Source organism: Hemibagrus wyckioides, linkage group LG19 (assembly GCF_019097595.1).
Source record: "Hemibagrus wyckioides isolate EC202008001 linkage group LG19, SWU_Hwy_1.0, whole genome shotgun sequence".
Taxonomy (NCBI): Eukaryota; Metazoa; Chordata; class Actinopteri; order Siluriformes; family Bagridae; genus Hemibagrus; species Hemibagrus wyckioides.
The window spans coordinates 6271322-6288394 of NC_080728.1; the positions used below are offsets into that span (position 1 = coordinate 6271322).

General features: G+C 39.1%; 1 protein-coding gene across 5 annotated transcripts in view; it reads right to left on the minus strand.

Annotated features, from left to right (window-relative positions):
• The window catches only part of abcc9 (ATP-binding cassette, sub-family C (CFTR/MRP), member 9), a 41175-nt gene that overhangs the window by 4058 nt on the left and 20044 nt on the right, over window positions 1-17073 (minus strand). For 4 of the 5 annotated variants that reach the window (XM_058417558.1, XM_058417557.1, XM_058417560.1 and 1 more), the window contains 23 exons: window positions 16147-16254; window positions 15226-15298; window positions 14908-15013; window positions 14002-14040; window positions 13634-13669; window positions 10196-10297; window positions 9895-9979; window positions 9591-9671; window positions 8829-8966; window positions 8470-8595; window positions 8214-8313; window positions 7834-8111; window positions 7525-7676; window positions 7221-7290; window positions 6807-6964; window positions 6616-6708; window positions 5821-5923; window positions 5596-5706; window positions 4685-4805; window positions 3393-3523; window positions 2775-2853; window positions 1501-1609; window positions 472-575 (listed from right to left, as the gene is read on the minus strand). In XM_058417558.1, the coding sequence (XP_058273541.1) occupies window positions 472-575; window positions 1501-1609; window positions 2775-2853; window positions 3393-3523; window positions 4685-4805; window positions 5596-5706; window positions 5821-5923; window positions 6616-6708; window positions 6807-6964; window positions 7221-7290; window positions 7525-7676; window positions 7834-8111; window positions 8214-8313; window positions 8470-8595; window positions 8829-8966; window positions 9591-9671; window positions 9895-9979; window positions 10196-10297; window positions 13634-13669; window positions 14002-14040; window positions 14908-15013; window positions 15226-15298; window positions 16147-16254 (2503 nt within the window). The remainder of the gene's footprint in view (window positions 1-471; window positions 576-1500; window positions 1610-2774; window positions 2854-3392; window positions 3524-4684; window positions 4806-5595; window positions 5707-5820; window positions 5924-6615; window positions 6709-6806; window positions 6965-7220; window positions 7291-7524; window positions 7677-7833; window positions 8112-8213; window positions 8314-8469; window positions 8596-8828; window positions 8967-9590; window positions 9672-9894; window positions 9980-10195; window positions 10298-13633; window positions 13670-14001; window positions 14041-14907; window positions 15014-15225; window positions 15299-16146; window positions 16255-17073) is intronic. The other variant, XM_058417559.1, reaches the window with a different exon arrangement.

The window sequence follows — 17073 nt, forward strand, 5'->3', positions numbered from 1 at the left end:
GTAGAGATTTTAAGGGAAGACTCTAGCATGGCACTGTAATCATATTTGCATAATAAAATCGAGAATATTTACAGCTAATAATAAAAAGGGCCATTTATTAGAACATCAATATAAAAAATATTTTACTTTACAATTCTCATTACAAAATTCTATATCTACAAAATTACCTCAATCATTTTTTCAATATTTATTTATTTTTTTATCTATAACTCTACCGTTCATGGTAAATTTGTTCAATAATAATAAACAGACATTTTCATTCAGTAAATAACTGTTACTAGCTTTTGGATACATTTCATAATAACCAGGTTCCACAGACTAAAGTCTACTGTACAGTATAGAGATATCAGTTAAAGGGTTAAATCGAACCGAACATAGTAGCTTTCATTTTAAACTTTCACTCATACTGAGAAAGGTCATTTAGACATTTCAGAACCCTTCCTATAACTCTGTCAAGCTTTACTGCCATACCCAATCCTCCTGGTAGCGCTTTGACCATATTCTTCAGCTGGGCAATTTCTAAAGCCTCCCAAAGCCTGTCATCGGTGCAGGTGCATTCAGGGTCCAAGTTAAAACTGAGGAGACACACAGGACAAAACAAGGATGAGCAAATAAATATGCTATCCAGCAGTACCAAGGACAAAATGGCAGTATGCATCCACAGTGCTGAAAAGAGGCACACTGCATGACCATAAGAGGCAATGGCAATGAGTCTGGCTTCACTCCACTGACCTCCTGTTCCTGAAGAGCACTAGGGAAAACTCTTTCTACCACGCATTACTCTCTTTATCACTGAACTGCATTTCCCACTGAATGCTTTGTGAAAGTCCTGGCATGGCATCCTGGACTCATCACTTCAGTCTAAATCAGTTCTATGCTATATTAACACGGAGCCTCCAGGGACTGGCAAGATATTGGTGCTTATTAGCTCCGTCTCATGTAAACCATCAGAATCACTTTTCAGATGAATCTAATGATAGAAAGCAGTGATAGTGAGACAGTCTGTGTCTCCCTAAATGACCTTAAATGAACATAATGCTTGGTTGTCTGTGCGTCAATAAAACAAAGTGGAGAGAATGATTATGTGCCGATTGCAGTGTGATAAAGTTCTATGGAGAGTCCAAAAGAAGCGTCCTTTGTTAAAAAGTTAATCTGAAATATAAATTGAATAATAAAGCCTTTAAAGCAGTTTTAAATCTGAATCCTAAAATTTAGATTCTGTCTCCTTGGTACTTACATACTTCCTTGATGTATGATTATCTTCATCAAGTTCATTTTTTTTAAACAAAAACTTTTTATTCCTAGTTAACCTTTCCTCTGACCTTTTCTCCTTATCTGATGAGGAAGTTGGTGTTTATTATTTTTGGTCTCGTGTGGTTGAGTCGAGTAGATCCTTAGCTGACTCCTTCAGGGAGAAGCGGAAAAGGAGAATGAAGTGTGTGTGTGTCTGAATGTGAATGATCTATGTGTGTGTGTGTGTGTGTGTGTGTGTGTTCACACCGGATGGAGCCACTGAACAGCACTGGATCCTGAAGAATGATTGACAACCGGGATCTCAGAGTATGCAGGGGAAGCTTGCAGATATCAATGCCATCAATAATGATCTTTCCTGATTAAAAAAACAAAACAATTTTTATAATTACAAACACATTACAAAATTAGAAATTATTAGAAACATTTATTACACCAGTTACATTTCTCAGAAACAGAAAAAAATAATGAATAAATATTTAACCTATGAATAAATAATAAAATATTTAACCTACGAACATAGATATAATGTGTATATAATCAATGTGTATACTGTTTGAATATTAAACAAGAAGGAAAGCAGTTACTTTTACTAACACGGCGACTCAGACAGTGGACGTGTATTTGACTAATAACTGCCAGAATCTGGAAAGATAATACTGAATCATCATTCTGCTTCTGCAGTGTCCAACATTTGCAATGGAAAGTTGGAAATATGTACTGTTAAATCATTCACACTTCTCATTTTAGCTTTATATGGACACACTGTGAGTGTGTGCTTATTCAATCTCAGAGTTTAAGATATTTCACGGAGCACTGGTCATGCTCAAAAAATTGAATGGGTGCGTATTTTAGGATTTAGCCACATTAAAAGTCTCGACTCACTGACCTGCTGAAAAGGACTGGCCTATGCAAGAATATTAAATGAGCTTTGATGACTTAACACTAAACTTCATAAAGTGTTCCATTATTTCTTAATGTTTAAAATAGTGTTTTATGTTTGTTGGTGTTCTCTTTTATTCTGTTTATTTTTATTCTCAATGATCTTAAAGTGTGGCTGCTTTACAAAAAGAAAAAAAAAATCAAAAAAGAGGGTATAACATGGACTAGTGAAGTCTAAAATGACTGTAAGTCTCAACAAGGCTCAACTGAAGTGCCCGAGTGCTCTAAAAGCTAATGCCTCGACATGGCATCATTGTTGCCTGTCAGAGTGACAGAACCCATAAGCATTGCCGTATAAACATAGGAAAGAGAAAAGAAAGCCGAAATGTTTCTGAGGCTGGGTAAAGAATCTGTGTAAGTCTTAAGAAGAATTAACAATAAGTAACTTAAATGAATCCTTAAACTAACGCTGTCTTTTTCTGGAGATGAGCTGAAAGCACACTAGTGGCTCTCACACTCCACAAATCCTGTCCTACTTATGGAAAGAATTATATCATATTCAAAATGACAGTGCACTTCAATTCCCTACGGAAGAACGCACTACTGGAAGATACTTGGGAAGAAATATGAGGAGGCTTCACCTTCAAAAATGTCCACCATATTGAAAAAAGCCAGAGACAGCGAGGACTTTCCACTGCCTGTCCTCCCACAAATGCCCACCTGGCGGGAAAGAAAGAGCAACAGAGAGAGACAGAGATAGACAAAATAGAGTTACCATGTGCCAGCTTTATCCAGCCACACTCTTTTATTTTCCAGACTGCGGATATAAACCAGAAAGGTCTTTGTGTAAATAATATGCTTGCCTATTGCCTGCACATCAGAACATGTGAGCAGGGTAAGTGTTTTATGCACCTCTCAAGATATATTGTATAACTGGTGCATGGGAGTGATCAAAGTGATGAAAAGGTGAACCTTTGGATGTCAAGGCCATGAGGAAATAAACACTGTTGTGAGAAAACCACCAGCTGGGTGATGAAGTGGAGCCTGTTTCATTAACATGTCACTTTTAATTCCATCTGAACGTGAAAGCTCTTTTCTCAGTTTCAACACTAACACCACATGTTTCTTGATACCTAAGAATTAAATTTGAGTGACTACTGTACATTTATTCAAACACTCTTTGTGAAATCAGAAATGGAAGACATGTAGGTGGGATTTCATAGAAAACCTAAGCCTTAAATATGCTTAAACAAACATACCTTCTCACCAGGATTGATGAAAGCATTGACATGTTTAAGGACAGGTTTCAGTATTTGGTCATATCTCACGCACAAGTCCTGGATCTTAATTTCACCATGCTGAGGCCAGTCCTCTGGAACCTGGGAGATGTCTGTGGCCAAAAAGGGGACACACACGGACAGAGACTTGTAAGGTAAGACCTCTCTTATCTTTTCTCAGATGATCTAGTGTTTATGCTATAAATTTAGGTTTAAATGTATAAGGAGTAGGAACATGTGCTAGATGGTGCCTGTGTAAATGTTTAATCTATTTCACTTTATTCAAGTCTTCTCTTTGAACAGTCTGTTTACAAGAAGATATGGAGGTCTTGTTGTACAGTATGGTCTGCATGAATAAATGTAGTCCAAGTACAAGCTAAGAGCATTATCGGAACATAGATAAAGCCTCTAAGGATGTCAGACTGCTTATGTTAATAGCATAGTTCTAGGTAAGGTTTGCAGTGTTCTTTGGAATAACGCAAACTCAGTCTATTCTCCTGAGGCAAACTGTCTTGACCGCAAGAAACACAGAGTCATGAATCACCACAGTGGACAGGGAAAAATACAACAGATGACAAGTAATTGCTTTTAGAAGTTACAATCATCACGACTTGCTATCTCTGAGCCCAAATTCCAGAGTTTAGTCTCTTTCGCTGCTATCGAGTCTGTCATTTTTCCATTGCGTCACTGAGGAGAGGGGGACGTGGATAGACAAGGACTTTCTTTGGCAGTATAATGGGCTATCACTGAAGATCCAGACATGCTCCTGCTGTAGTGTCTCCCTCTTGCCTCGGCCTCCTTGTCCTCCTGACTCAACCCTCCATCCCTCCCCAGAGTCAAATGTTTACATACGCTGAGAAGGCCGAGTAAACGACATATGTCAACTGGAAATTGCCTGATTGGGAAATGCTTCACACATTCCCACATGCTGATAATATAACAGGAAACAGGAAATCTGGGGTTTTCTGTGCTTGGGGTCAGGATGCCTCATTCCACATCCAGAATTAGGCAACAATTCTCATACTGTAAAATTGTGTTGATTGAGAGTCGGCATTTGCCTTTTATTTGCTACTAGAACTGCCCTTGAGTAACCATCTTTAATTAGAGAATTAATTAGAGACCCTTAATTTGAGAACAAAGCATGACAAGTGGTTTTTATGGTGATATAATGAAATCATTTTCACACTCTGTTCATTCCTGAGATCATAATAAGCACACAAATATGACACTTTCTTACTCACTTCGCTACACTCTTTATAATAAGACTCTTTTACCTATGGAGCCCTCGTAGTTCTCTGACTCTATGCTCAGGAAGCTGTTAACCTTCTTCACTGCTGCCATCTGCACCTCCAGATCTGCCAGGTTCCTCACTACCCAGTTCAGATAATTAGTCACCTGTTCAAAACAAAACAAACACATAAGAAACAAGAACTGTGGGTGAGATAAACACACTAAGGATTTTATAGACTTGTTGATTAATACAGTATAATACTCTACATTTGATACTAAACAGTAGCAAGACAGGTGGTAAAGAAAGCAGGCTAATTTATATTTATATGAAAAATGTAAATAAAGTCCTGGCACTGTAGCACATTTACTTCCGTCATGATCAACAGTGTGAGAAAGAGAGTATCTGACAACTTGGGTTGCAAATCACTGTCCAATCCCATTTAACTAGTTTATAGTCAGATCAGCAGTATATGCTAGCTGACACAGGACATTCCAGGAAATTTTCTGGACGCTACTGAGGCCAGAGCTGAACATGGTGGAAAAACCTCCCAGATACGGCTGCAGACTGAGCATTCTTCTTCCAAGGATGCCCGGTCACTGTGCTATAATTACTTCTATGCTGGTCAGTCTCAGTTACAGAATCAATGATTTCAACTGGAGCCACATCTGCCTTTGCCATAAATAGTGTTGTATCATTAGCAGATTTCATATTTTGCATGTTTATTACACTGATTTATTTGTTCTTTAACATTCTTCAACAATGTAGCTGGAAAAAGAAGCTGAAAATATAATTTGTTCCCTGTGTACTAAAGTGGGGTTTGATGTGCAAGTGGCTGTTGCTTCAGCATAAAACTATTAATTTATAGCCTGCATTGTCTTAACACATGACAAAATCATGGGATAATTCACAAATAACATGGCACAAGTTAATGTTATAATTAGAATAGCGTCTCACCGTAAGAGCATAAGTTAGGCCAAGACCAACCAGACCAGGCTGGACTCCATAAGACGACATCCAGATGGCAGCTACTGCAGCTGTTAGGACAATAACAGCCCCCAAATAGTCCTGAGAGAAAGAAAAAAATTGTGTCTACAATTTCTTATTAAGTCACAGAACACTGATACAACCTTAATGCCTACCTGGTTATACTTTTCAGTGTGTTTATTGTGATGTACTTACTGTTCTGACTTCTAGCCACCGGTTGGCAGCAGAGAGGAAAAGGTAAGCTATGTTGTTGGTGTCAGTCAACTCCAGCATTCTCTGCCTGAAGCGTGCCTCATGCCTAAGGTAAGAACAATAACTGCTTGAAACAGAACTATTGGAAACTTTTCTCATCAAAATCTTAACTCTGGCTTGAAAGCTAGCAAAACTGAGATGATTTCCTTAAGTCTCAAGAGTGCAGTGTTAATGTTTAAGACCATAACCATTAATGGTGAAAATGTGACAAGTGTTACTAATGAAAAGTGTTACAAAAGTGACATGACAATAGCTTGTTTTGACGTTCTCTCCATTTTCTTCCCAATTTGTTCACCTGCCATTTATAACATGATAGCTACTAGCTAGGGAGGCTGAGGACTATCACATGCTTCCTCCAAGACATTTTAAGCAAACCACTGCATCACACAGCAGCATTATGTTCTCAGAAGAAATGATTAACTACCCCCTTCTACATACATGAGCTCAAAGAACCCCATAGTTGTTGCTTTTGTTGCTCTGGGTCACAGGGAAAGAGAGTACGCTAGCATGGTCAATATTGCTCCAGGCCATGAATGGCTGTGGCATCATCAGAAAAAAATGGGCAGACATGATCTTTAATAGAACTGTGTAAACACAAGGCAAGCATCCATATCGGGCTTTATCATTCCTTGCTAATAACCTGTCTCAAATTTATTGGCCATATGGGCACTTAGGTGTCTTAGTGAAGGTCTGAGAAGTCCAAAACTTTAATCTGAAGGGAGATCCCAGAGCACTGACCTGAATGCTCGAATGGTGGTGAGGCCTTCTGCAGTCTCAGAAAAATGGCAGAGTAAAGGAAGCTGAGTAGAGTCATCTAGGTCCTGCAGATCTCTGTGGTAGATTGGAGATAGTTAGCAAGAGAGAGTGGATGATAAAAAAATGGTGCAAAATTTTTAACATTGACTTCTGCCTTCTTGAACAGAACTCACTTTGATGCGACCCGGAAGTACTTCTGGATGAAGTAGAAGGCCACTGCGAGGGGCACCAGGGCAATAAGGAAAGCCGGTGTAACGAAAGCAATGATGCCAATTGCCGAGAGACAGAGAAGAGTGGATCGAGTGAGAGACTCCAGTGTAGGAGGAATGTGCTGTAGAAAGAGCGAGAGTGTGTGTGTGTGTGTGTGTGTGAGAGAGAGAGAGAGAGAGAGAGAGAGACACACACACACACAGAGGGCAAGAAATTAAGATTAGCAGTAGCATGTTACATTTCTGTATGTCATAGCACACTGAGACAGGTATTCTCTTTGAGCTAAAGCCTGTAGTGACATCTCCATGTGACAGTCCTCATACCTCAATAGACAGCATTTCTCTAAATAAATAAAAGAGCTGCTGGATGTTTCTCACCTGATCAATAATGTTGGTATCTGCAGAGAAACGGTTGAGAATTTGGCCAAGTGGGGTAATGTCAAAGAATCTGACAGACAGAAATATGAAGAAAATTCATGATTAATATTCTTACTTAAAAATATCTTATTATTGTAACTTTCTGTATTATTATTCTGAGGAAACACAGCAGACTTCATTCCTCTATTCTACAGTAACATTACCTAGGGTAGCTAACCCTCACCCCAGTTTAACACATGCAGATTTCTCGTGTGAGTGACCCTCAAAGAAATAGTAGCACTTAAACACATGTATGTATGTGTACCTAAGAGGCGCATGGATGATCTTCTTGAGTAAGTTATGGTGCAGATTAGTGGCAGCAGAAAGCCCCAAAAACTCAACAGTCAGAGACGTGATAAGACAGAGGACTATTCCTGCCCCACAGAGAATAACGAACACTGGCACATAGGATTGATGCTGTGGGGAAAAAAACAACACACACACAAAATTCTGACAAATCAAAATGATGCAATTAATGTAGCACAAACATGCATACCTAAAGGTGAACATATGTACTTATTTTTTAATTCATTTCAAGTGTATCCATTTACTTGATTCATGTTGTTCTCCTCACCTCAGCACTTTCCATGGTCATGTGCTCCTGAGTGTAGTTGGTGTTGGCATCTAGGTTGAAATCACTGAAATTATTCGGGCTTGAGGAGGTCCATGCTGCTAGCCAATAATCAATAGCTACCATGACAGAGTGTTTGGCCAGCTTGCAGGCAACCATCATGAAAACCAAGAGAAATCCACCAGAGGACATATAACACCAGCAAACCCTCCATGGGATTTTTGAACGGCGGCTGGTGGTAGTGGACATGTTGTCGTCTTCATCTTCCTCCTCCTGCTCTTCTGTAAAAAAAAAAAAAAAAAAAAATCAAAAATGAAATATGCCATAGGATATGAAATGTCTTTTTTTGATAAGATATATATATAACAAAAAAACAAAATTACCTTCATCTTCATCATCAATTTGGTTCTTGGCATCTCTTGAATAGAAAGCTCTTCTCAGTGTTTTCCTCTCAAGAGTAGTCTGACTTTCAAAATCTGTGTCCTAAAATACATCAGGAGGGACATCACATCTTTGAAAGCCCACAATCAGCTAAAAGCATTTAAGCTGCACTCTTTCTGTCCAAGCTACTGGAAGTACACCAAAATAACCATGCTTGAGTTTAAATGGATGTGTGGGATATGAGTAAAGAAGTCTGACCTTCTTCAGTTCCTGGTCCTGCCTATTCATGAGAGTCTTCCAGTGCTCGTAGAGCTCCACATCGTGTGTCTGGATGTCCTTCAGCGTCCCCTCTCTCAACACAGATCCGTCCTTCATTGCTATGATCTGACAAGCAGAAAAGCAACAACAACCCAGCAAAAATACCTTGATGAATAAAGGGTATAAACCAGGATGTTTATAGTCTACATATATGAAGTTTATATGATCCAAGATGTGTTTATTCTTGGAAATGCTTTGATAGATATTGGTTCCTTCTCATTAAACTGCTATTGACCCAGCAGATCCTGAGTAAGCAAGTCACTAAGAAAAAATATTTTCCACAAGCTCCTGACACTGACCCAGTCTGCGTGAATGAGGTACTGCAGCTTGTGTGTAACTAGGACCGTGGTGCGCTTATCATCCTGCAAGAACTTGAGAATGCCCTCCTGCATGAGATGGTCACTTAGATGGATGTCCAGAGCAGAAAATGGGTCGTCCTACGAGGGAAAAGTTGCATTTATCCGTCACTGTTTCTCGATTTATACGAGAGAATGTGCAGCCACTGACAGTCCTTTTCAAACACTTAGCACTTTGTATTGTTTGGTATATTTTATTCCTTACGTCATTACAGATGTCTTATCTGGACATCTTGTCCATTTTATCACAGCAGGTAACAATTCAATTACTTGACAAAGCTTAATATTTGCTCTGAGAATAAATCACATGCTGCTAGCAATGCTTCTTATCCAATCTTATCCACAAACTAGATATTTTTACCACAATATTTGTTAAAATGACTCTGTACTCAGTGAGACCTTTGTAGGAAAATAGCCTAAGCAAGATTAAATGTAACTAAAAACATAAAAGCATTGTATTGTTTTGATTAAATATATTTATTGAATATAAGTTGGGTAGTGAAAGTAAGTTATTGTAAGCCAATTGTGGTCTTTTCATCTAACTTCTGCTGAAATTCATCTATCTGTTTGCTGAAATTCAGCCACAGTGACAGTGGTTTTCCCAGACCACACACATTTGTGTAACATTTGTAATACATTCTTAATAAAGTCCTGAAAGTGAATTTTGATTACCAGTTGCTTATCGGTATCTCACAGATTTCTTACCAGAAAAACAATGTTGGTGTTTTGATACAGAGCTCTGGCCACACAGATCCTCTGTCTCTGTCCTCCACTGAGATTTATTCCCTGAAAAGCATCACACACAAACAAATATTTTAATAGTTAAAATAAATCTTCCAATCTTTATTTTTGATATGCCAGTCTTTCCTTGGTATTTATTAACAGCTTGTGCTCTGCTACAGCATCCGACATCATAGCACAAATCCCAAGTCATTTTAAAAGGTACAGTAAAAATGAACTGAACTGAACTTAGAAAAAAAAATTCAGCTTTGTCAGCTTTTTCTCTTACCCTTTCTCCAATTTCAGTCTGGTCCCCGAAGGGAAGCAGATCAATATCTGGCTGCAGTGAGCAAGCATCAATCACAGCCTTGTATCTGTTAGTTCAAAACATAAGAAAGTAATTATATTTCTGCTAACCAAAGGGTTTTAAACAAATGCACAGGATTCTTTAACATGACTAACACTTGGTCAACAATATGGAGTCAAAATTAATAGAGTATGTCAATAATGTCACTTTGAGTGCATCGATTTAATTGATTTAAATGTTTCCCAGTGACTACCTCACTGTTTTTTCAGGAGGCAGATCTCACCTCTGCTTGTTGAAAGGACTCCCAAATGTGATGTTTTCCTCTACAGTAGCATTTAGCAGCCAAGACTTCTGAGCTGCGTATGCCACAGAGTACCTGTTCTTACTGTGAGGGGAAATGAAGATTACATCAAAGTGAATGATGGCTCTACTATAAAGCAATAAGGACCACAACACACCAAGGGTTAAAAAAAAATGAAGAAATTCACAAGTTAATGATGATTTTAAAAATGCAGGGAGTCAAGTCATTGACAATGACTGAAGAAGACCATGGCTTGTTTTTATTATGTTAAAAATAAGTTGAGTAAGCACTATAGATAACTGTGTGAAGAAGACAAGAATAAGTATGAGTGTTGAAAAAAAGTCTTTCTGTGTTTTTATATCAAAGGCTTTGTCTCTTTATATTTTGTAGCTAGCATTTATAGTTTCAGAAAAACGAAGCCTTTAAGTCTGCAACATCCAATAAAACATCAAAAACATTAATAAAATAATTGAAGAGTTGTCAATTAAACAATTGGAATTAAATGTTTCTATCCATGCTGTATCAGTAAGGGAGTAAAAACATTTTAAAGACAAAATGTAGTGCAAGAAAGACACCGAAAACTGTAATACTGTACACAAAGGAAGTTTTGTTAAGGATAATAACAACAGTTTAAAAAACACTGAATTTGGAGAAGCTGCAAGGTGCAGAAGGATTTGTTCTGGCGAGTCCCATGGGAAGTAACACTAGTTGCAACACTAGGTTCAATGAACACTGGATCGTCACCAGAGGTGGTGTTTAAACACATGTATACCTTCCTGTGTGCATGCACACACAAGACTAAACCTTACTAAAGTCATGGGGTGACTGTATGGTTATAGTATGAGTAGTATTTTACTACCTATTTGTAATAGCAATTGCCAATGGTCATCTGTCCCTGGAATCTTCTTGGAGAATTCTTGCTGGTTCTATGTTGGTTTTAAGTGACAAAAAAGCCTGTCACTATTTTATGACCTAACCACCAGGGTTAGAGTGCCAGACATCCTGGTGTGACACTTCTCTGATTACTGCCCATGAGGAGGAGATGCTTCACTGGCAGTGTCATTTCACAACATGGGCCAGACATCTAGACTGGATGATACCCACCACTCTGTGAGTTAGTCTTTATTTGAACATGTGCCTCCTGTCTTTCTGGTAAAACAGATGAGAAGATCATTTGATGAATTAATTGCCACAATTCAGTCCACATAGTACCACAAGGTACCAACTGGGTATAGCAAGAAGCATTCACCAGGTTCCCCTCTGTGGAATGCTGCAAGGTCATCCAATTAACTTATAAAGGTGGGTGATATGATCTTAGGTAAACATAGGGTTGCAATTGCCTGGCCACAACCATATGCAGGGTGGACTTATTTCCAAAGCCCGGATCTCTCCTACTCTTCTTGCTGAAGTGCTAGCAAGAAAGAATATGTTCTTATTATAAGGGGGGGGCCTTAGGAAGTATAACACATGGGTTAAGTCCCAGGATGAACTCTGGGTAGTGCAATGGGCAGCAATAGACACACACTATACACACTTACAAATACTATCATGGATGAACTTTTGCAACTTATCTATGCGTTACTGTAGAAACGCTAAATCTTTAAGCAAAGGACTGGATCTGTATGGTGGGGTGCACACCAGAATCTGTATGTATCGGAGTCTTTTCCCTGCACTTCTCTCTAAGAGGACAAACCCATAGATGCAAGTACCATGGCCAAGGGTGCCAAAGCATTACATCTGAGATCTTATCCACAAAGGACTAGCACGGCTGCTGCCTTTTCTTCCAACCAAGCAGGAGTCATACCTGATTCCTCTGGTTTAATAAATTCATTCTGGTCTCCAATCCACTATCAAGTGTGCCTCTTATTTGGCAGGAATGAAAGCCTGCAGCCACACTAGCCATCTGAAGACGAGACTGATGATCCCTGCAGTAGATATTGCCGAAGAGAAAGCGGCCAAGGTCAGCTCACTGAGGCCAGCAGGGGAAACTATGGTCTTGCTGACCACTTTGGAATCACAAGCAGGACTGTGTTGCCTGATCAAAATCTGTGAAATGCTGGCAGAATCAGTGATTGTGGACCCTGATTTAATAGACTGTCCTTTCCTATTTTTGCCCTTACAAATCTGGGACACCATATCTGAATGTCATTGGCATTCCTCTGGGTGAATATACAAAGTACAGTGCATCTGCTGCTCCTGTTCTGTAAGCCCACTAGTGTAGTTTTCAAACAAAAAGAATGTTGATATAGTTTGTAGCTGATATATCTGACCACCACCATACTGTCCCAGTTGACTAGAAAGGGGGTTAGAATTTCTAACTTAGGTATTACAACTGAAGTCTCCACATGCCTCCAGTGCCTCTGTGACAACACATTGCACCCCAATCAGTTAGTGATGTGTCTGTGGTGATTAACTCCCTCTGATGGGGTACTGCTCCCAGGTACATCCCTTTTATGTCTTGTTATACCAAAGAGACTGGGTTGGTGTCTCCACTGAGACATGGATACATTTCTGTCTGTGGTTGAGGATTGATTGTAGTCTGTAGACTCTTTTTTTGCCAGTTTTTTAAACTGCAGGAGTCCTAATAGATCAGCTGCTTCAGATGTGGATAATATCCCATGCATTACACAAGCCTCTGCAGTGCAGCACATAAAATGTCTGGAACACACTGGGACATAAAGTGGCGAGCATTCTGAGAAGCACTTCAATGTATGCTGGAGGGTTGGTGTCTCCACTGCCCTGCTTCTTGACAGTGCGGTCACACATGAGCCAAACGTCCAGATACGACTGTATCCTTATATTTAATACCATCAGAGGTCACAGGGCCACCTGCAACTTCTGAATATTATCGGTGATAGAGAGTCTGAACTGCACAGAAATGCCTGCCCACTAGTGGCCTATAGTGTTTCACAGGGTGCTTCACCCTACATACTATACAATACTACAACATGTAGTCACCACATGACTTTGTTGTAAAGTTTTCAATGAGTGAAGACCCTTAAAAATAAGTTATTTAGGAGCTTAACCACACTGGTGGTTGAAAGGGGTGAATCAAACAGTGAATTCCATGGTAAAGATTATTAGTAAAGTTTATTTTTTCTGAATTGTAATGCATGTGTGAAAAACTGGTTCTTTAATGGTGAACTAGAACATTATTTTTGGAATCATTTTATAATGGTAATCCATAGGCATGTGAATATAGATTAACGTATAATTTCTAGCCCTAGCAATTTGTATGCAAAATCTTACGTCTGTTAAAAACCCTGTTTCCGTAACAGACTCCCAACATTTTATGAACACCATCACACATCATATCTCGATGGAACGTTTACACAGCACATCGAAGAATGGATGGTTAGAGACATAGATGTGTAGATGGATGGACCACTGCACTTCTGTTATACAACTGCAAATAAATACCTCCGTCCTTCGTAGGAAAAATCTGTGTCATACTCGCTGTTGACAGGGGTCAAAACATCATTTTGTGAGTCATGGAAATTAGAAGCTTGAGTTAGAAATTGAAATACCACATTCACACATCCTCATGCTCTCTTATTGGAATAGCCTCAGATGTTTTTTAGCTTGATCTTGCTTTTACCGATTATTCTTAGAGCAGGCATAAACTCCCATAAGAACTCACACAAAGACACACAAGTCTTCAAATCATCAAACACCAAAGGATAATTCAGTTCTGTGTAGTGACAGTAAGGACTGTCACCTTGGGTAGGATGATCAGGAAAACTCTTTGTGTGTGTGCTCACATGTGCATAAACCTCTTTATAGAATACCTTATGCAGCCATCATGGAACATCTCACAATCAGGAAGCCTGATTGAGCGTAGCATTGAAGGAGGACACAGAGAAAGACAGAAGACACGTGAAGAGTTAGTTGGCAGCCCATTTGGACAATCTGCAAGTTCAATGACAGTCTCCTCTTATCCATTATAACTATAGGGATATTTTTAGCTCTATGTGGAGAGTGCTGTCACTGTTTTCATCACTCTCCACATACAGCTAAATCATAAAATCATAAAAATAATGTTTAGTGTTCACAAGGACAGCAGAGCATAAGACGCAGAAATTAAGCATAGTCTGAATTTGATCTGAATCAAAACATGCTTCTAAACGAAAAACGTATACAGAAGTTCTAACAAAGAGCATGAACATGGTAAATTACACTTATTGTACTATATGAGATCATAACCTGATTTTTTTGCAGCACCAAAAACAGGCTGTTAGCTGATGTAATGCAGCACAAGAAGAGGATGTTGCAGACTTACTGACTTTGTGTCACACTGTTGAACTTGGCAAATGCTAATCAGAGACCATCTCCAGTATGGACTGAGAGATGGAGGCATGAGCATTTTTACCATTTACAGGAAACAAAAAAGAGAACACCAACAATGTTAGTAATAAGCACTGAATGGGACTGAGTGATGGAAGTGTTGAGGTTAAGTGTTAAGCTGCTATGCTTGGACATAGCACTGGAAATACACAAAAACACAAAATGCATGCAAAGAAAAAAGCAAAAATACCGACCACACCAAAAAAAAATTTATGCACTCACATATATTATACACACATTCTGGTAAAAATGGATGTGTGAAATGTTTATTCCCACAAATAACTTTGATTAGCATTGGATATTAAGACATCTGAGATAACGCGGATAAATCAACTTTAAGATTATCTTACTTGCTCCAATAGACTTTCCCACTGAGACTCTGCATCTCACCCAGCATGGCTAAAAGCAGTGAGGATTTCCCACAACCCACCTGGCCCACAATCATGGTCAGCTGACCTGCAGAAGCCAATCCAGCATAATGCAATCCATCAGAAAATGAAAAACAAGTTTTCCATTATTACATATCACTTCACATTTAGACATTTTTGAGTCATATTAAATAATATTGTATTAATTTTTCTAGCAAACAAAAAGATATTTTTATAACCAATAAACCAAACACTGAACCAGAGATGCTTTCTTTCACCCAACACTGTGGGTCATATTACCTGAAGGAATGCGGATGTTGATGTCAGACAGGGTTGACAAGTTGCTCCCCCACGTGAAGTATCCATTGGTCACCTTAACAAAGCAAAACCACAACACATTAGCTGAGCTTAAAATAACTTCAAATTTTAACCCACTTTTGGCTCTTATCTCCCTTGCTGCAAACTACCTCACTATGATAGATGCTTTTGGGAACAAAATGTTTATTTGCAATGACAATAATGTTCCTATCCATCAAAAAAAAGCCATGCGTGGGTCAAATCCACAGCAGGCCTCAGAGTCAGTGGGAAAAGGGCAAAATGGACAATCGAAAGCAGCTGGGAGCAGTGCTCGAGAAGGAGGAGAAGTGAGCCAATGAGCGGATGTGACATGGGTCAGAGAGTCAGGTCCAGTGCATTATGTGGATTTGTTGTTATTGAGTTCATTAGTTAGGAGGCTAGTTTGGCCCATGGGGAGGCTTCAAGGAAATGGACCCTACAGGGACCTTAAGCCAGAAGAACAACAAAATAAAACAAACTATAAAACAAATGACTATTAAATTCTTCTCACGAGAATTTTAGACATCTTTCTGGCTGTGGTTATAAAGAAAATCAAACCAAACCCAAATTTATCTAAAGCATGTCAGACTAGGCTCAGGATTTTCATAGAATAAGTTTTTTCTTTAGCATCGTTTCCTTGTCTCCTAGTTTCATTTTCTGGCCAACAATATTTTGCCTAAATGTGAGAAAATACATCCCCATTCAACCCTGTACGTGTCAGACGTGACACGTACATGGGACAGAGGTTAAAAGCAGCTGAGATGAGAACAAGCAGACCCTGCGGAGCGCTCTCGTAATTCAGTAGCAGGATGTGCTCTGTGAGTGTGTGAGAAGGGCCTGAGAATCTGAGCTGATGGAGCTCTGTAGAGGCTTGAGATCTCTGACCTTCACTGCGACGTCTTCAGTCTCGGTGGGGCGCAGCTGCCTGCGCATGGGCTGATCGTAGTTATCCATTTGATAACGTAGCGGCTGCTTCCTATTGATCACCTTTGTCTGCAGGGACACGTGAGAGAGAGAGGGAGAGAGAGAGAGAGAGAGAATGTGAGAACATTTATTTTGAATAATATGAAGGAATTACATATATGGAAAATTCAGGGTATGTAAACCCCAAAAGGATGTTGCTAATTGCTAATACAAATAAATACTGGAAAGCTGAAACACAATTTTCCTTGATTTAGGACAGTTAAATATGGTATATATAGCTACAGTCTGTCCTAAAATTATTTTCATGCTTATCCACTGTAATGAGTTGTTATGAGTTAAAATTTAGAAATATTTCTCTGCAAATCGCAGGTTGGAGATTTGACGTCCCCAAATCTACAATAAAAGATCAGCACTATGACAAGAGGCTATTTATAAGGTGTTCTTTTTTCCTCATCATAAATGTAATGCTTTGTTCACACATAAAGTGACTTCCAGCACCCTGAGAGACAGTGACCGTTGGCGACTAGATGTGGGTGTGTCTAGCGATGTGAAAAAAAATGAAACACTTGTACACTGAAATGTGAAAACTTTATACAAACATGAAGTGACGTGGTGCAGCGACTACAAATGTGACTAAAGACAGTAGAGTGCACATGATCAGTGGCAAAGAGCACATGCTGCTTCTGCTTCTTCTCATATGTGATGCATATGAACACTGCTGAATTTTATACACAAACACCAAATCACCCTCCAGAACGTTTCATTATGGCCAAAAGAAAACTGGAATCTAGTTGCACCACCCACTGATGAATGTTATTACTATGGCAACCAGTAGTATGTGTGAATGTAACTTCGGGTGCCTGGACACTATGAGAACTTTGACTGGAG